This window comes from Taudactylus pleione, unplaced genomic scaffold (assembly GCF_031769625.1).
Source record: "Taudactylus pleione unplaced genomic scaffold, aTauple2 ptg000015l, whole genome shotgun sequence".
NCBI lineage: Eukaryota > Metazoa > Chordata > Amphibia > Anura > Myobatrachidae > Taudactylus > Taudactylus pleione.
Genome location: NW_028284417.1, coordinates 28,338,825 through 28,359,537, shown reverse-complemented (window position 1 = coordinate 28,359,537; position 20,713 = coordinate 28,338,825). Strand labels below are relative to the sequence as shown.

Below are 20,713 nucleotides of genomic sequence, written 5' to 3'. Positions count from 1 at the left end.
CTCATCAATTGACAATCTTGACTTTCAGCTTTTTTGTCTGTGTTTGCATGGCTTTGACAGATGTCTCTTATAGTCAATTCATGTTTTCTAGGAGAATTAACAACTAGCTAATGTTACATTTTGAACATTGATATCCTCAAAGATTGTATTTAGTATGGGCAGTGTACTGTCACGTTAGACAAGTTGTCATTGGGTTGACCCTTATTGGAGACAATCTGGTCTACGATAAGACGATAAACACAGTCTCTGAAACAAGCTGTGATAAGATTCACTTGATTTCACCTATTTAAGAAGAATCCTAGTGGTACAAGTATTACTTCATTCCTTGGTCTGTTATCATCATCTCAGGATTGTGATAACAGAAAAACAATAAATGAAAAATGCATTATTAACCACAAGTTTTTTTTAAATATATAAAAATTATACTTTTTTTTTTTATCTATCTTTTTACAATTTTTTATTTAACTGTGGAACTGAAAGCCCAAGTCTTTGCTTTCAGTTCCATCTCACATGCGTCAACCAGCTACCTGGATCCCACATGCACACATCCATGTAGGATGACTCCGTGAAATGGGTAGGTAAGCCTTTGCGCCAGTATCAACAAAGCAGCCAAGTATCGCTGCTTTAAATATATGGGCAAACTTACCAGAATCACAGCCATGCCTGCTTCTCACAGGCTATTACATAAGGTCCTCTGTAAATGTATGGGAATCCTGCAAATTATAAAACCAAGAATTAGTGAAAAAAGTGCAGGATGAAATGTGTGACCAACAATTAAAGAAAGATAAATAAAATTGAAAACTAAATCCTAAATTACTTCAATAATGGACATTTGGTATAATAGCCTTGTAATATCTGTTTGCAAGAAATATATTGTACATGATTTAAAACGATAATTATTTATATAGGATGATTGTGTAATAACAATTGTTTAAAAATGTGTTTAGGTCTTAGAGCCCAATATAGATCTCATGTTTTTATTATGAATCGGTGGAGTGTAAGATATTCTAAATATTGCTCATAGGATATTTAATGTATTCCAAATGAATGTCCACGGTAAGATAGAGAAAGGTGTACATGCATTGAGGCCATCATCATCATCATCATCATCCACTATTTGCTCCTGTCCACTCGCAAACAGTGTGGTTTTCTCAGGCATATATGCATCTTTGTCCCACTCTGTATGTGTTTGTTATTGTGCAAAGCGCCCCTACTGTATTCAGCCTAAATTAGAAGCCTCTGTTCTGGGCATGTGAAATCACAAATTGGCATTGTAATCACTCAGGCCCTTAGTATGGAATTAAATTAACACATTGGAAATTTTATCAAGAACTATTAAATGAAAGCACTGACTATAGAAGCATAATAATTTATTTTCTCTAAAAGATATTTTAATTAGTAATCCAAACCAGCTTATACAAAACGAATCTTATGCAAGTGTATATGACTTGACTTTCACTTTACCCAGGTGCTGAAGAAAGTATTTATACTGACTGGAATCTTGATTAAGCTGTGATTCACGGCTACAAATTTTGGGCAGCAGAAGGTGGTGCAGATCAACTGCAGGATGCAGTTGGATTTGTACTGAACATGTGTGTTAGTTATGATACATGACAGCCCAGCACACTGGGGACAGTTCAGGGGAGGGAAAAACTGATTTTACAGCTACATACTTCATTGCTAGATCACTTTATATGTGGCAAGATTAGAGATGCATTTATAATCACTTTTTTGAAAAAACAAATGTAAGAACATTACAAATGTAACAAGTGTTGAAAGAAACCACATATTTTATAAAGCTTATTAAACCCTTTTCCAATCTAATATTGCTGAAAGCTGCACAAGTCAGTGTTGTTCTTGAGATGAAAGAATTATTTTTACGTTCTTCAACTAAAAATGCACAGCTTTGTGAATACAATTCTATTTTATTTGTTACATACAGTAGTTATTTCATTTAATGGAACTAGCAACATGATGGGAGTTAATTGGAGCTCACCAGTCAGGTTGAAAAAGTCTTTTGTGTCTGTCTTAACACAAGTCAGTTTCAGACAATCTTTCACTGCATGATATTCAGGAGCATGAATTCTTTACTACTATTCTTACAGGGTCTTTGTAGCACAATGTCAGTGACAAGAATTACCTTATAAGATCAACCTTTTACATGTCCTTTTGATTGATTCTCTCACTGCCTTTCTTCTCTGGTCTCCAGGGCTTAATGAAGTGTACAGTAGTATGTTTTAACTTAACCATCATATATTTAGTAAGGGATTTCTCTATGGTGAAACCATGGCTCAGCACAAAGACACAGTATGAACGCATTTAACTTGTTTTATTGTGTTAGGCTTGAATCTGTTGTCGGGGGTTTCTGCATTTCTCTTTATGAAACTGCTTGTCATCTGTAACTAGTTCAGTTATGGACAGAATATAGCTCTGAAATTCTAATTCTGCATAGGGTGCATTTATTGTCACCACCTTAGCTGTCAATGATGAAGGGTATTTATGTTCAACAAAATTTACAATGTGTGACTGCAAACATCACCACTAATTACGGTACAGCAGCATTGCAAAATTCTCTGCACACCTCAATGGGGTGAGCTGAAAATTCTGCAGTGTTAGTGGTTGCAATGTGCTGGAGAAACGGTAGGAATGCTGGCCCCTTACAGCCATTGGGGCAGATGTACTAAGCTCTGGAAAGTGCTAAACTGCAACCAATCAGCTTCTGTCATTTTTCAAACACAGCCTGTAACATAACCGTTAGGAGCTGAGTGGCTGGTAGTTTATCACTTTCCAAATTATCACTTCCCAAAGCTTAGTACATCTTCCCCATTGTCTCTTATTGAATTGCCACCTAAGATTTATTAAGAGAAGAAAAATTTTTTTCTCATGTACCTTTATGAACATTGATTGGTGTACATAATTTTGCATGCGATGACATCTCAAAACCTTATTAGTGTCATATTGTTGATCTTTTGTAAGTCAGAAATTCCAGCTTAAAAATGTGCATTCCAGTACTTTCACTGTAACAAGTTACCTTAATTTGAGTTGCAAATGTTGTAGTTATTACTCGTTCATTTACACTAAACCCACAAATACTGAAATGAATACTGGAAAATTAGGAGAGGCGCTGGTGTATAAAACGGGATTCTATAAAATGGTGTATCAAATTTTCTATAAAATTTATATGTATATGTTAAACTGTATACATAATAGGTGTGTGCATCGGCCACTTTTCGTGTTTTGGTTTCGGATCTGGATCTTTCTTTGTGTTTATGGATCTGGATTGGTTTTGCCAAAACCACCCTTCCGTGTTTTGGGTTTTGTGTTTTGGATCTGTATTTTTTTGGAAAAAAAGCTTAAAAACAGCTAAAATCACAGAACTTTGTATTTTTTTTTTTTGTTCCTACGCTATTATTAACCTCAATAACATTAATTTCCAGTCTATTCTGAACACCTCACAATATTGTTTTTAGGCTAAAAGGTTGCACCGAGGTAGCTGGATGACTATCCTAAGCGACACAAGTGGGCGGCACAAACATGTGGCACATCTAGGAGTGGCACTGCAATGGCAGACAGGATGGCACTTTCAAAAACTAGGCCCCCAAAGAGTACATAATGCAAAAAACAAAAAGAGGTGCAATATGGAATTGTCCTTGGGCCCTCCCACCCACCCTTATGTTGTATAAACAGGACATGCACACTTTAACAAACCAATCATTTCAAGGACAGGGCCTGCCACATGACTGTGGCTGAAATTATTGGTTTGTTTGGGTCCCCACAAAACAAGCTGGCAATTAATCTGTCCCTGCACAAACTGGCTCTACAGAGGCAATGGTATGCAGTCGGGAAGCTGGCAGCCGTAATCCTGACGGCCGGCTTCCCGACTGCTTTATCCCGGCGAGGGTTAAATGACAAGCATCTTAATCTAGACGCCTGTCATTTTACCGATGCCGGGAGACCGGCGCCCGGCATCCCGATCGAATTGATGCCGGGCGCTGCTGCGGACAGCCACGGGGAAGGGGGGGTTAGGTTTAGGGCTCCCGGGGGGGACTTAGGGTGATGTACCACCCTCGGGACACTTAGGTTTAGGCGACGGGGAAGTGGGGGGGTTAGGTTTAGGCACTGGGGGGAAGGTTAGGGTTAGGAACCCCTAATGAGAGTTAGGGTTAGGGGGGAGAGGTTAGGTTAGTAAATACTTACCTGGGGACGATTGGGATTTTCACCCATGTCGGCCAGCCACTGTCGGGATTGCGTCCGGCAATAATTCATACCGATTCCGAGGCAAGATGTCGCCCTCATCCACCGATTCCTCACCCTCGTCAGTGTTGTGTACATTCTCATCCTCAGAGTATTAAATCGTCCATTGATGGAATCCACCACCACAGGTCCCTCTGTACTTTCTGGAGGCTGGTCTTCCCAGAAGAATTGAGAATTCATTTTGATGAACGTCATCTTCTCCATGTTTTGTGGAAGCAACCTCCTACGTCTTTTGCTGACAAGGTTCCCGGCTGCACTAAAAACTCTTTCAGAGTACACACTGGAGGGGGGCAACTTAGGTAAAATAGAGCCAATTTTGTACAGGGGCCTCCAAATTGCCTCTTTTTCCTGCCAGTACAGGTACGGAATGTCTGACATGCCTACTTGGATGCTGTCACCGATATAATCCTCCACCATTCTGCCAATGGTGACAGTATCTTATGCAGTGACAGTAGGCATGTCAGAATTGTTGGCAGGTCCTTCGGTCCAGACCAGATGTCCAAGCTTGGTCCTGCCTGCCCTGTATTACCACCAGCGTGTTGCTTAAATTGTTTTCTGGCAGCCCCAGTTGCTGGAGAAAATGAAGAAGAAGCTGTTGACGTGTCACGTTCAGCTGATCGTGTTTTCACCAGCAGGTCTTTGCACCTCTGCAGGCTTGTGTCCGCTGGAAAGAGAGACACCACGTAGACTTTAAACCTAGGATTGAGCACGGTGGCCAAAATGTAGTGGTCTGATTTCAACAGGTTGACCACCCTCGAATCATGGCAAAGCGAATGAGGGGCTTCATCCACAAGTCCCACATACTGAGCAGAATTGCTCCGTCTTAGCTCCTCCTTCACTTTCTCCAGTTGCTTCTGCAAAAGTCTGATGAGGGGAATGACCTGACTCAAGCTGGCAGTGCCTGAACTGACTTCACGTGTGGCAAGTTCGAAGGGCTGGAGAACCTTGCACAACACAGAAATCATTCTCCACTGCACTTGAGTCAGGTGCATACCCCCTCCTTTGCCTATGTCATAGGTGGATGTATAAGCTTGAATGGCCTTTAGCTGTGCCTCCATCCTCTGAAGCATATAGAGGGTTGAGTTCCCCTTCATCACAACCTCTTGCTTCAGGTGATGGCAGGGCAGGTTCAAGAGTGTTTGCTGGGGCTCCAGTCTTCTGCAAGCAGTTGCTGAATGGCGAAAGTGACCAGAAATTTTTCAGGCCACCCAAAGCGTCTCCTGCACGCCCTTGTCGTTTTTCAGAAAATTATGCAACACTAAATTTATTGTGTGAGAAAAACATGGGATGTGCTGGCACAATATTGGTGGCATTGTCAGATTTCACAAATCCCCAGGAGAGTCTTAAGTGGGGTAAGCCATTGGGCGATGATTTCCCTCAGTTTCTCTAAGAGGTTGTCGGCGGTGTGCCTCTAACTGAAACTGGTGATACATAGTGCATCCTGCCTTGGAACGAGCTGACGTTTCTGAGATGCTGCTACTGGTGACGCTGCTGTTGTTGCTGCGTAAGGCGACACATCTACCCAGTGGGCTGTCAGTCATATAGTCCATTGGGTACATATGCATTTTTTTAGGACACTGAGGACACTTTCTCTGACGTCTCTGTACACTCTCGGTATTCCCTGCCCAGTGAAGTGGAATCTAGATGGGATTTGGTACCGGGGACCCACTACCTCCATCAATTGTCTAAATCCCACTGCACTAATGGCGGATACCGGCCGCACGTCACACCAACATAGCTGTCAAGGTCTCAGTTATCAGTTATCCGCTTTACAACAAGATGACTGCTGTCGTACTTCATCGTCCTTGCTAAGGACTGTTGGAGGGTCAATTGGTTAGTAAAAGAAGTAGTGGTGTTCCAACTTCCTCTCTGGGATGTTGAACGACATCCCAGAGAGGATGGCATAGCAATGCAGGATCCTACAGAAGAATCCTGGATAGGAGAGGAGTCAGTCATGCTAGTGACATGGCCTGCTGGACTACTTCCAATCCTGAGGAGGAAATTGACGAGGAGGGAGTTGACGGTGTGGTTTAGTCTTAGCCACAGTTTCTGAACTTGGCAGTAACTTTTTATGAACACACTGCAGGTGACTTATAAGGGAAGGTGGTTAACTTTCTTACCCCTACTTATTACACCTTTACATACACATCATATGGCAAGACAGTAGTTGTCCACATTTGGACTGAAATATTTCCAGACCAAAGCGGTGGAATGTTTGGTCTTCTGCCCAGGCATGACCATGATGGTCTTTTTCATCCCATGGCCAACAGTTGTCTCCCCCGATGCCTGATTTAAACAAACCCCATCATCATCAGAATCCTCCTCTGCAACTTCCTTCTCCGCATCAGCTACACCAATATCCTCATCCTGTTGCACTTCAACAGTGACATCTTCATTTGAATATCAGCAACTGGACTGTGGGTGCTCCTTCCAGCACTTGCAGAGGGCGTGGAAATGGTTGAAGGAGCCACCTCTCCAGTGTTGAGAAGATCAGGCATTGCAACCGCCGCCGAACTTGGACTCTCCTTGGGGATTTGTGATATCTTCTTAGAACGCACAGTTCTTTGTTGTGCCTTTGCTTATCTCATTTAATTCTCTAGTGGGAGGAAGGCTTCCATCGTCATGTGAAGCTGAACCACTAGTCATGAACACAGGGAAGGACATTAGCCGTTCCTTGACACTCCATGTCGTAAATGGCATATTGGCAAGTTTACGTTTCTCCTCAGACTATTTAAATTAATTTTTAAGGTCATTTTACTGAACTTTGGCTTTTTGGATTTTACATGCCCTCTACTATGACATTGGGCATCGGCCTTGGCAGACGACGTTGATGGCATTGCATCGTCTATGTCATGACTAGTGGCAGCAGCTTCAGCACTAGGAGGAAGTGGTTCTTGATCTTCCCCTATTTTATCCTCCATTATTTTTATATTTTATATTTTGTAAAAGGTGTTTTTTTTTGAAGGGCAGCGTAGCCCTGCACCACACAGGACAGCACATGTAAAAATTGAAGGGCAGCAGTCTATGCCACAACACACAGGACAGCACCTGTAAAAATTTAAGAAGGGCAGCTGCCTACATCACAACACTCAGGACAGCCCCTGTTAAAGGTTTGTTTTTTTTGTAGGGCAGCCTACACCACACAGGACAGCAACTGTAAAAATGATTTGTATTTTTGGGCAGCGTAGCCCTGCACCACACAGAACAGCACTTGTAAAAATTGGAAGAAATGCAGCGGCCTACACCACAACACACAGGACAGCACCTGTAAAAATTATTTGTATTTTGGGCAGCGTAGCCCTGCACCACACAGAACAGCACTTGTAAAAATTATTTGGAAGAGTGTACCCCTACAGCAGACAGGGCAGCACCTGTAAAAATTATTTGTATGAGCGTACCCCTACAGCAGACAGGACACCCCCTGTAAAAATTATTTGTATGAGTGTACCCCTACAGCAGACAGGGCAGCCCCTGGACAACACAGCACTACAGCCAGCCCCTTAGGACAACAGCCAGCCCCTATATGTTCAAGGACAACAGTAGCCAGCCAGCCCCTATGGTCATTGTCAGCAACAGCCCCCTCTCTCCCTCTTCACAGTAGCCATCGTACTTTATTATTTATTATTTTTATAACACTCCGTCTAACACACTGAGCTCCCAGCTCCCTCCTAACTCACAGCCGGAATGAAAAATGGCGGCGATCACGGGAATCCAAAACCCGCGAGAATCCAACAGCGGCATGACGTTTTGCCTCAATTTCAGATCCGAGCCAGGTGGGAAAACCCGAGCCTGACTCGGTTCCCGGCTCGGATCGGGGGGGTTCGGATTTCGAAAATACGAACCCGCTCACCCCTAATACATATACGTATACATTTTATAGAAATAGAAAACTCCCGGAACTAGTATCGATTAAAATAACTGGACAGGCTGTCAATGGGTCTTAAAGATCCCAAAGATCATAAATTGCCAACAATATGGAATAGGATAGTATCTTATTTAGTATCTGACAAAATGTAAAAATTAAAAATTCCAACCCTGGTTAGAAAGCATTAAAACATGGTTGATCAAGGTTTCTAATACACAGCAATGTTCCACAGTAGTAATATAATATGCAGGATTAAATGTTTTTCATTAAAACATCAAAGCAAAAAAAAAAACTGGTTTAAACAGAGGTTTTTTTGTTTTTTTTTACATTTTGTTTCCATCCCTGCTAGAAAGTATCCACATTGGGAGCATAAATCATAACTGCAAAAGTCGACGGATGATGGTGTGTGTGCCCCTATAATTAGTATTAAACCTGAGCAAAGTACAGCAGAAGGATGGTAAGGTAAAGGGGGCTCCTAGAGCATGATAATAATGCAAACGACCAGTATTAAACGGGATCCCGGCACCAGTATGCCGACCACCGGAATCCTGAAGGTAAGTATCTGGGTGTTAGGGAAAGGTTAGGGTTAGGTAGCGGGGTTACGGTTTGGCATTAGGGGCAGGGTAAGGGTTAGGCACCGGGGAGGGAGTGTTAGGATTAGGGTGTGGGGTGGGGGAGGTTGGGTTTAGGCAATAGGGAGAGGGAGGTTAGAGTTAGGCACTGGGAGGGAGGGTTAGGGTAGGGGTTACCGTAGGGATCAGGAAAATACTTACGTGCGTTCCTATGGGTGTCGGGATTTCTCACCAGCTGCATCCCAACAGCCGGGATTTCATACCCAACCCGTATTAAACTGCTCACCATTACCCAGTGCTAATGGTCTGGTACAGACTCGGTAGGTAATGCTTTGTTTTAGCTGTCTCAAAAGTAGTGAGCATGGTTCTTTTCAGAATAAGTGAATTAGCCAGATAGAAGTGGTTGTTGGTCAGCAGTGTGCTTATATTACCGATGCTGCCGGTAATGTAAAGCTGCCTTAATGTTTAGCAGTCACTTCCTAGTACTCCACTTGGGCTCAGTTGCACAGTGGCCATTCAAAAGAGGATGTAGTTATAATCCCAACAGTCGGGATGCCGGTGCTTGAATCCTGACACCTGTCAGAATTTGGGTTATGTACTAGGGGGGGAGGTAAGGTTTAGGCACTAGGGGAGGAGGGTTAGGTTTAGGCAGCGGGGAGGGGTAGGGTTAGAATACTGACTGACAGGTGTCGGTATCCTAACCCTATCGGGATGCCGGCATCAGGATTCTGACAGCCGGGATCCTGAGCGTCCGTATCCCATACCCAACCCTTTAAAAATACTAACTGCTCACTAGAGGCATAATCCTCTGCTGAAAAGAGGTCTGTGTTGATAAATGGTGCTGCAGCGGGTAACATCTACCCAATAAATCACTGGTGGCAGCACATCTTTGTGGTAGGCAAGGACTTCAAGGTCAGTACACACGTATCCTAAACGTGTTTCACTGTAAAGAGTACTGCTACTTGTTGTTAGATTGTTTATCAACCACTTAATTAGATTTTCTTTTGTTCTTGTATCAAAAGTCTGCTTGCACACCTTAATGCCTGTTATCAATTAAAGGAATACCTCTAACTTGATACATTATTATCGTTTATATGGTGCCACAAGTGTTACGCAGCGCCTTACTAAGTACATAAATTAGTGACTTAAAGTATAATTCAATACAATGCAGGACAAGGATATGGATAATATACATTGCTACACTGGCAACCATAACACCCAAATAAGCAACAAAGCTTAAGCAGCCAAGTGTTAGGTGCCCTAGTGGGGAGTAATAAGTAGATGAAAATAAAGTAAAAAGAAGCACAAGAGGGTAGGGGGCCCTGCTCGCAAGAGCTTACATTACATTCTAAAGGGGAGCAGCAGACAAACAGGCGTGACACAGATGTGGTAGACAGGGAAGAAGGAGCATGTAGCAGCAAGTTAGGATGAGAGCTGGAAGGCTCTGATGAATTAGAGAGTCTGACAAGGAGAGGAAGAGAGTTCCAAAGGTGGGGAGAAGCATGGGCAAAGTCTTGGAGGTGGGAGTGGGAGGAAGTAATCAGTTGGCATGAGAAGCAGCATGTGGGCAGGACAGTGAAGGGATATGAGGTCAGAGATGTAAATGGTAGAGGAATGGGTGAGGGCTTTGTAAGCAAGTGTGAGAACGTTGAATTGGGTTCTGAAGGGGAAGGGAAGCCAGTGGAGGGCTTGTAGGAGAGGGGAGGCAGATGTAGAGCATTTGGAGAGAAAGATGAGCCAAGCGGCAGGATTGAGGACAGACTGGAGAGGAGAGAGATGGGAGTTGGGGAGGCCAGATAGGAGGAGGTTACAGTATTCATCTGGAGATAAACAGTGAGTGTATTTGGGTCTTGGTAGCATCCTGGGTGAGAAAGGGCCTGATCCTGGAAATATTTTTGAGATGGAAATGACAGGAGTGGGAGAGGTTCTGGATATGTGGTTTTTAAGGAGATGGAGGAGTCCAGGATAACTCCAAGACAGCGCACTTTGGGGTTAGAGGAGATAGTTGTGCCATCAATTGATAAAAAAAATAGTGGTAAGTGAGGTTATATGGGAGGGTGGGAAGATGATCAGCTCAGTCTTAGACATATTAAGTTTAAGAAATCGCTGGGACATCCAGGAAGATATAGCAGAGAGACATTTGGAGATACGAGTGAGGAGAGAGGGGGAGAGATCAGAGGAGGAAAGGTAGATCTGAGTATCATCCACATAGAGATGATAATGGAGGTCAAAAGTTCACTTAGAGAGGATGTATAGAGGAAGAATAGGAGTGGTCCCAGAACAGAACCTTCGGGAACACCTACTGTAAGTGGATGTGGGGAGAAGAAGAATCATGAGAGAAGGATTAATCAGAGAGGTAGGAGGACAGCGAGGAGAGGTTAGTGTCACGTAGACCAAGGGAGTGAAGGATTTGCAGCATTAGAGGGTGTTCCACAGTTAAAAGCAGCAGAGAGATCAAGTAGAATGAGCAGAGAGTAGTGACCCTTGGATTTGGTAGCAAGGAGGTCATTGCTGACTCTTGTGAGGGCAGTTTCAATAGAGTGGAGAGAACAGAAGCCAGACTGAAAAGGGTCAAGGAGGGAGTGGGAGGAAACAACTGTGGTAAGGTGGGTGTAAACAATACGCTCAAGGAGTTTGGCAAAATGGAGGAGAGAGATGGGTAAGTAGTTGGCGAGAGTGTTCGGATCAAGGGTAGGTTTTTTAAGAATGGGGGAGACAATGGCATGTTTGATTGCAGAAGGGACAGTGCCAGATGAGATGGAAAGATTGAGGAGGTGGGCAAAATGGGAACAGGCACAAGGAGAGAAGTTAACAGAGGAGACGTGAAGGGATAGGGTCAAGGAGGGAGGTGAAAGTAGGGGGAGGACTGGATGAGGGCCATGACCTCTCCAGATACAGGGGAGAATGATGTCAGAGTAGGTAAAATGGATGGAGAGGGGTGACCTGGGAAATGAGGTGGTGGAGTGCTTTTGGACTGGTGAGATATGTTGTTCTGATGTATGGAGTCAATTTTAGCTGTAAAGTAGGTAGCAAAGTCAAGGGCAGAGAGCAAAAGGGAAGGCGAGGAGGGGGTGGCCAGAGGAGGGAGTTGAAGGTGGTGATGCTGGGGATTTGAGGACTGGGAGGAGATGAGGTTCTTGAAATATGACTGCTTAGAGAGGGGAAGGGCAGCACTGTAGGATGAGAGCATAAACTTGAAATGGAAAAAATCTGCCTTAGAGCGTGAACTTCTACACTGTCACTCGGCAGTTCATGAACACTTTTGCAAGTATCTGGTGCAGTTGGAATGCCATGGTTATGGCGTAGATCTGCGAGGGGGTGAGTAGTGATTGCCTGAGTCAAGAGCAGAAGTAAGGAAGGCATTGTATAAGGAAGCAGATTGTTCATGGCAGGAGAGAGAAAGGATTGGGGAGAGAAGTGAGTCAAGCAGGGAAGACAAAGATGGTGTTGATAGCCTCAATGTTATGCTTAGTGATGGTGACCTTAGGAGGTAGAGGAGAGGAAGGAGAGAGGGATAAGTTAAAAGAGAGAAGTTGATGGTCAGAGAGGGGGAATTGGAAATGGAAGTAATCAGAAATATCACAGTGAGTGAAGACTAGATCAAGCGAATACCCACTCACATGGGAGGGTGAGGAGGTCCATTGGGAGAGACCAAATAAAGATGTGAAGGTGAGGAGTTTGGAGGCAGAGGAGTCTGTAGGTATATCAATTGGAATATTGAAGTCACCTAGGTTAATTGAGGCAAGGTCTGAGTAGAGAAAGTGAGGGAGCTAGGAAGCAAATTTATCAAGGAATTTGGAGGGGGGACCAGGGGGATGGTAATTGACACCTATACGCAGGTGTACTGGTTGGAAGAGGGGTATAGCATGAACCTCAAATGTAGAGAATGCAAGGGATGGTTCAGAGGGTATGAGTTGGTAGTAGTAACCAGGGGGGATAGAAGGACCCCAACACTACAACCATGGTGACCTCCGGGCTGAGGGGTGTGAGAGAAAGTGTGGCCCCCAGAGGAGAGAGCTGCAAGAGAAGTGGTGTCAGAGGGTGAAATTCAGGTTTCAGTAATGGCTAGGAGATGCAAGTTGTTGGAGATGAGAAGTTCATGGGTGGGAACCAGTTTATTACAGACTGATCTGGCATTCCAGAGGGCACAGGATAGAGGGACAGTGTTTGTGGGAGAAATGTGAATGAGATTATCAGGTTGATACAAAGGGGAGGTGAGATTAATTTGGGGGACCAAGATGAATAGAGTGGAGAGATTGTGCTGGCACCAGTGCTGGGAAGGGAACCTTTAGGCGGTGGGCAGGGAGGGAGTTTAATGAGATGTGGATGGAGGTGGGATGAGGTGACATGGAGAGGAGAGTTGGAGGAGGGATTAGCAATGGGGTAGTAGGACCATGGTGGGGTAGAAGAGAACGAAAGTTGAGTAATGGTAGAGGAGAGGGAGGAGGAGGTGGGGGAGACAAGGGGGAAGAAGGGAGCAGAGCAGATGATTAGGTAGATACTAAGAGGGGGAAGTGGAAAAAAACATGGTCATGGTGTGGCTGAGGTGAATAGGGGGAGGAGAACCAGAAGAAGGAATAAATTATGAATATGAGTGAAAGTGCAGGAAATTTGCACAAAAGCAAGTGAAAGTACAGGGGAGGAAAAGGTGTCTGCACAATAACAAAAGTTTTATTATTGAGCGGAGTAAAAGTGGAGATTTAATGGGTGACAAAAATGAATATTAAAGTAGACTGTTTTAGAAGATAGATGACATGAGGCTAGGCAAAGAACTAAGGAAGAAAGACATTTCTAAGAAGTAAACTGACATTGGCACAGAAAACAGTATGTTTTGAGGTATTTGTGAAACTAGAGAGCTAGCACAAATATTAGCAAGTGAAGTGTTTCATTCTTACAGTGAGCAAGAGTCCAGAGGTGAATGTCCTGGTTATGCAGGTGCTTGTAGTGAAACGTTTTTGAACTCACATTTCTTGATTATACTTTGTCCAAATGTTGTTTTGATTTTTGGTGAGTTTGGAGTTGGAATGTCCTCCTTCTGTTTGACTTCGGTTTAACACTGGTATAACACCGAAATTATACTTAAAATGCACTTTTAAATTTTGCACTTATATATTTAGCACTACAGCTAGGCCTACAGCCTAATACAGTGTTGGCTAACCTTGACACTCCAGCTGTTATGGAACTACATAACCCAGCATGCACTGCTACAGTTTTGCTATTAAGGCATGCTAAAACTGTGGCAGGGCATGCTGGGATATATAGTTCCACAACAGCTGGAGTGTCAAGGTTAACCAACACTGGCCTAATACGTATCTTCTCTTGAGTACTTACAGGATACACCTATAAATGTAACATTTGTCGTGACTCTGAAGAATAACATAGATGTCAAAATTCTGTATGTACTGTATTCACTAAATGCTAGGAAACTTACAAGGATTTTTAATTAAAATATAACGGAGATCTTAAATATGACATTAAAGTGTATTTTTCTTTATTAGGTTATAAAAGCTATTGAGGAGGGTTATCGGTTACCTGCACCAATGGATTGTCCTGCAGGTCTTCATCAACTAATGTTAGACTGCTGGCAGAAGGAACGTGGAGAAAGGCCTAAATTTGAACAGATTGTTGGTATACTAGACAAAATGATTCGGAACCCTAACAGCTTGAAAACTCCAATGGGAACTTGTAATAGGTAAGAGTGCTCTCCATGAAGCACCTGTATACTCTTTTGTTAAAATTAAATTTTAGTTCATGTTAAATACATGTATATACATAAATACATGTGAAAATTAAGTTCCAATAGTTGGTTGATTTACTTTATTGTTTAATGTATTCTTGTTCAATTTGCTTCGGGCAACTACTTTTAATAAATGTTTTTACATACTGTAGACAAGAAGCAAAATGTTCTTTCATATTTAAAGTTGTTTGAGTTGTACCCAGAGTTGTGTAAGATTACTAGTCCCTGGAAAGACAGTTTTATTATATTAACATTACATACAGTTTACTATTACTGGTAAATATATTTGTAGACTTTCTTGTCCATCTCAGTTAGCATGCTCTATTTGTTTTATTATTTTAGCAGTATATAGATATTATATTGGGAAACTATTAACATTTTGTTATTGTACATATTATGTAGTTTATTATTAAAACTTTTATTTAGATTTTATGAAAAATTCAATACAGGAGGAAGGGGTGTGAGGTACAGAAGAGAAGAAAAGTTGAAGGATAAGGGAAGTAATGGATCATTACATAGTGCTTACAAAACGTTGCAACAGAGAAAGCCCATTAATTTGTAATTAACAATGATGACTTTCAATGTGTTATTTTTGTGTAAGTATATTGTACACCATGGGTAGCCAACCTGGTCCTTGAGAGCTACTAACAGTTCACGTTTTCCAGACTACCTAGCTGGTGCACAGGTGTAGTCATTATTAACTCACATTATGTGGTGTAGTCATTCCTAACCAACACATTCTACAGATTCAACATGAACTCTCTGTAGCTCTCATGGACGTTGGTTGACTACACTTGATGTACACTCATAGGAAGAGCAGTTTAGTTAGCATAAGGGATACCTGCAATATTCCACTACTAGAAGGAGGCACTGGGGGCACATAATGATGCGACTATCATTTATTTGGAGTATAGTTCCAGACTGCTGTTGTGATCTAGTGCTGAGAGAAGGTGACCAAGAGAGTTAGGGAATAGGAGTCATCCTGGATGCACAACAAGATTAGGTAAACATCATCTTCATTGGAGATCCTAGCCAGGACACCACCATGACATGTGATAAAGAGAGAACGTCTTATCAAGATATTCAGGAAGTTTGTATATCACCACTATGAAATCATATAACATTTATTGAGAACTTTGTATGAGTTTTCTTTAATGCCAGCGCATGTATAGCTTTTTGCTGCATTTCCTCCGATAAACTTCCACTTCTCTGGTTCTAAGGTTCCTCCTGTGACCTCCTCCCACTTGTGCTCAACAGGATATTTTGGTGTTTGGTTATTCATTATAAGGAGATTATACCTACAATGATGTCACTTTTAGGTTATGGCAAACGGGCTAATAAAACAGATTACCATAAAGTATTATAATAACTGCTAAGAGACATCAGTGTAATAATGTGAAGGCATATTCCACTAAGGGCCTGATTCAGCAAGGATCGCAGGGAATGTACTTAATAGACCGGTGAACTACATGCTGCCAGTCTAGATCCCGACAATTAAAGAGCAACGGGGGATTTAAGATAGGCGTCGAAATGCCAACGCCTATCTTAATCCCGACGCTGGACCGATCTAGGTAAGTCCGGGTATCTTAGCACGTAGCCATGGGGTGGTTAGGTTTAGGGACTCCCAGGGGGACTTAGGGTTAGGCGCACCCTGGGGAGGGTTAGGCTAGGGGAAGGGGGGGGTTAGGTTTAGGTGCCACTGGGGGGAGGTTAGAGTTAGGCACCCCCCGGGAGGGTTAGGTTTAGGGTGTGGGAATGGATGGTTAGGTTTAGGCACCCCCGGGGAGGTCTCAGGGTTAGGCAGCACCCGGGAGTATTAGGGTTAGGCACCACTAAAGGAGGGTTAGGGTTGGGGGGAGAGGGGATTGTTAGGGTACTTACCAGCCCTAGTCGGGATCTTGTCCTGTTGGGTTTCTACAATCAGCGGCGGCTTAACATTAGCGGCCGCTCATTGGCTGGGACCCACGTGGACGAGCCGCACATTGGCTAAGTCCACGTGGGTCCCAGACAATGAGCGGCCACTAATGGAAGTCACCTTTGATTGGCTGGCGGCCGGGACACTGAAGTCATTCGCGATACTGTAACACCATGATGATACATGTTGTTACAGAGTGTCTGGCCACCTTAAAGGATTACTGCGGAGAACATCGAGGGACAAAAGGGTGAGTATTGCCTTTTTTTTCAGGTATTTTGAACAGATACTTTACATTGAGAAGAGGACCTGAACATCTGGCAGCAGGTAAGTATGTGTGTATGTACTGTATGTATGTAATAAAAATTTATTCTCATGGTGTGTGTTGTGTTTTTTTAAACATTTCTTCACAGGTGAACTACACATACCAGTGGGCCCTTAATGCCCAGCATGCTAATACTTGTTGTTCTCCAAGTACCAGCTTGCGGGGGAGGCTTGCTGGGACCTGTAGTTCCACTGTAAAGACAATTTTGGTAAATCTAAGTTTACACTACACCTGCACTATCAACCCTCCGCCCAGGGCTATCAGCCTAGGCCAGGGATGCCCTGGAGAGGGGTACCCCTTTATTGGAGGGGTACTCAACTCCCAAGGGATCACTGGCCTGGGCTGACTAGCAGTCAGGACTGATGCTGCGGCTGGGGGGCCTGGTGAAAGGGCACCCCTGGCTGTAGCATCAGCCCCCCACTAGAAAGGGTCCAGGGCAGGTTTTAAATATACGTGGAACCTCACGTAATTTTTTTTCTATGTATATTTAAAACCAGCTCTGTCCCTGCTGCCTGGTGCTGGTTCTTAAATTAACAGTGGAACCCTACACATTTTTTTTTCCCTGTAATTTTAAGAATCAGAACTGGCTGGCAAGCCCGAGGCTGGTTAGTCTTTTGGAGGGGGACCTCACATAATTTTTATTAAATGAACCCTATTTTAACCATTTACAGAAAGAAACATACACAAATCACAATGATTTGTGTATGTTTCTGACCATCTCGCAGCTCAGGGGGTTGAGAGTTTGAAAAGTGATTTTGACAGAGTTTGCTCCTATCTCACCCGAGCTTGTCATCCCGATTCTTGGTAAATATGAGAGAAGTATGTTTTAGTTGAAAAGTTCTTCCGATTTGGCCCGATGGTGATTTGATTCGAGATTGCTATCTCACCCGAGTTTTACAAGTGAGATGAGAGAAATCTCTCTCTAACTCACCTGACTTTACCTTTAGTAAATTTGCAAGCAGGAAAAAAAATGAATAAATCACCCGAGATGGTCATCTCGATCTATCTCGAATCTTAGTAAATTTACCCATAAAACTTTATTTTTATTTTCACTAAGAAAAGAAGAGGAAAGTGAGGTCCATTTGTGTAATATTGCTTTTTGAGTAATCATTAAAATGACAGTCAAGTGAGGGTTTGTATTTACACTAGGATGGGAATGCGGTCACAAATCCAGTTATAATTACTGGAGAGCATGAGTACCACATCTTTGCATAGGCAAAGTCCAGTATCTGTGTTTATGTGGGACAAAACATTATTCCAAAAACTATCTATTTTCCTGTATTTCCAAAAATTGTGATGAATAGTACATGTCAAACAATGTTTAATCAGCAACAAATTCCTCCTTCTGGGATGAGAATATATAGGCTAAAGTCTATTAACGTTATATGTACTATACTTCTTGTAAAGCACCAGAGCATAGAATCTTTAGTTTGTTTGTTTTTTAACTCCTAGACCTGTAAGCCCACTTCTGGATCAGAACACCCCTGATTTCTCTGCATTCTGCTCAATTGGAGAATGGCTTGAAGCTATTAAGATGGAAAGATATAAGGAAAATTTCAGTTCGGCAGGATACAATTCCCTTGATGCTGTTGCCAGGATGACTATTAAGTAAGTTCAGAATGAATGCAACTATTGTGTGTTACTATTGTTTGTGTGTATGTATGCACAGTGTGCTCATGTGTAAATGTGTGTGTAAAATGAAATGATCTTTCTCTTTGCAGTGATGTCATGAGCCTAGGGATTTCATTAGTTGGCCATCAGAAGAAGATCATGAGCAGTATTCAAACTATGAGAGCACAAATGATACATCTTCATGGAACAGGAATACAGGTGTGATAGACAGCCCTCCCTCATGAGGGAGGTAAGACTGAGACAACAGCACTGGCCTTTACTTTATAAGAACTGCTGCTAGAATCTGCTCAATAAACTGAGTTCTCTTTACTATGGCTTTTTGCAGTAGATAAAAAACCAACTAGATCCTCAAGCACCTACAGACTTGAACTCCTAAGTGCCACCAAACATTTCCTAAGAGAGAAATTGGATCAAACCACGTGGCAAGCATAACAGCAGTAATAACAAAGTACTACCTGAAAACAAGAACAAAATAGAGCTCTCTAACCTCCTTTTTGCTCAATTGACTTTTTCAAATGTACTGTACATAAAGAATTTTAAAAGAAAAAAAGAATATATTTGTTGGACAAAATCACAAGATTGTTGGTAAATACGGCAAACTATTTTCCTTAAGCTGTGTTTTATTATATAATCTTATTTTATAATGTGTTATTCTCCTTTGATTTTTTTGAGAGGCGGGGGGTGGGGGGAGGTTGATATATTTAATTGCACACATATTAGGAGACTAATATTAGCATGGTTTAAATTATAATTTAAATGCTGTTATTGAGGCATTTTACTTAGATACGGTATCTATGTAGACATTGGTAAAATCAACAGCAGGCAACTGAAACTCTGCAAGTTAATATCTGTTTATTTTTAGATATTTTCTAAGGACTTGCTGAATACAAAGCAATAATGGCACTCTGTGCGGTCATGGCACCTTTGAAAACACAGTAAAAACATTACATCATTAAAAAATTGCTAAAATTGAGAGTTATTTAATTCTCTGAAAAAAACAGGGTCTCCGAAACTACATACCAGAAACCAGTACTGTAAAATATAAAGCCTTCCCTATGTGAATGTCAAGATCAATAGAAAAAAAAAACCTCTTGTGGCAAAGTCACTGTCGAAACCTTTCACTGCCTGCAATTAAGTGCAAGGTGACCGAAGAATCAACAATTTCTTTTTCTTACAACAATAGATTTGAAATAGCCAAATTATATTTTGTACAAGATCTTGTTGAATGCACTCCATGTTTGATTGTACAGTTAGATTTTATATTTAGCATTATATATCAGGGTGAAAAGGGTAGCTCTTTTGTTTACCATTAAAGAGTTAAACATCTTACAACACACGTAATTAGCTAAATTGTATAACATGGTAATTAGGATAATCTTTTTTTTTTATAGATAAATATCTGATAGGAGGAGGTTTTTTGCCTTTTTTCTGTCTACCATAAGCAATAATAAATTGTGTCTTTCTAGATATTCCCTTTGTGCATATCTTTAGAGTAAGAGATATATTTGTAAAATATGTTCAGATGGTGGACCACCCATCATGTAGAATCATGTCTTTCCGAACAGATTCGGGTAGTTAAAGAAAGATCCCAGGGATCGAGCAGAAATTGGTCTCCTTTGATTATGTGGGCATCCACAGAAATTGTAAATGTTTCGGTGTAAAGTGTGTAAATTTTATTTATACTGTCTTGTTTTGTATACACATTTCTCTGTAGTGAGCTCTGAATACATTGAAAATGCACTATATTTTTCTATTTTACTTGCAGAGATTCACAAAACAGGTATTTCAATGCTACATATTGTATTTTACCATATAGGACCAAAGATGGCTGCAGAAAAAAACAAATGGATATTCTCTTCTGCTTACTTTACTTTCCAGTCAATTTAATTCTCTGTACATTGTTATTTTATGACCTTATATTTATTTAATTGTTAGAAAAAAAATCATTTCAAAGATGTCTCCTTAAAAAATAGTAAAATACATTTACTGAATTACCATTTCATAGACACTTCCATTTGTAATCTTTGTAATAGACTGTAAATATATTTTTTGAACTATAATGTAGTCTGCTGGAGGATTATTTGTGTTTCTTTTTTATGGGACCACCCTGGAACAGCCTTTTATCAGGAAATCAAGTGTGATGGTATGAAGTAGTTCTGCCCAGCAGGGTCAGTATTTCAAGCCAAGCATGCTGTGAGGTGCCCGAAAGTCATTTTATAAGACTCATGATAGATTCAACAAACAGAAAAGGTATTCTTTTTATACCAGTGCTACAAAGTGCCATCAACAAATGAAATTACAATGGGCATGAAAGCACATAATGAGGAGAGAGTCAACACACTGTAGAAATGGACTAAGAAGTGAGTAGAAAATATGGACCACACAGATTTTTCAGAAACCCTTCGAATACCACCAT

At 41.8% G+C, this 20,713-nt stretch overlaps 1 protein-coding gene across 4 annotated transcripts in view; it reads left to right on the top strand.

Annotated features, from left to right (window-relative positions):
- Nucleotides 1–20,328, top strand: part of EPHA7 (EPH receptor A7) — a 191,459-nt gene extending 171,131 nt beyond the window's left edge. For all 4 annotated transcript variants that reach the window (XM_088472092.1, XM_088472079.1, XM_088472086.1 and 1 more), the window contains 3 exons: nt 14,190–14,383; nt 18,118–18,273; nt 18,387–20,328. In XM_088472092.1, the coding sequence (XP_088328218.1) occupies nt 14,190–14,383; nt 18,118–18,273; nt 18,387–18,501 (465 nt within the window). In that variant the 3' untranslated portion in view covers nt 18,502–20,328. The remainder of the gene's footprint in view (nt 1–14,189; nt 14,384–18,117; nt 18,274–18,386) is intronic.
- The last annotated feature ends 385 nt before the right edge of the window (nt 20,329–20,713 follow it).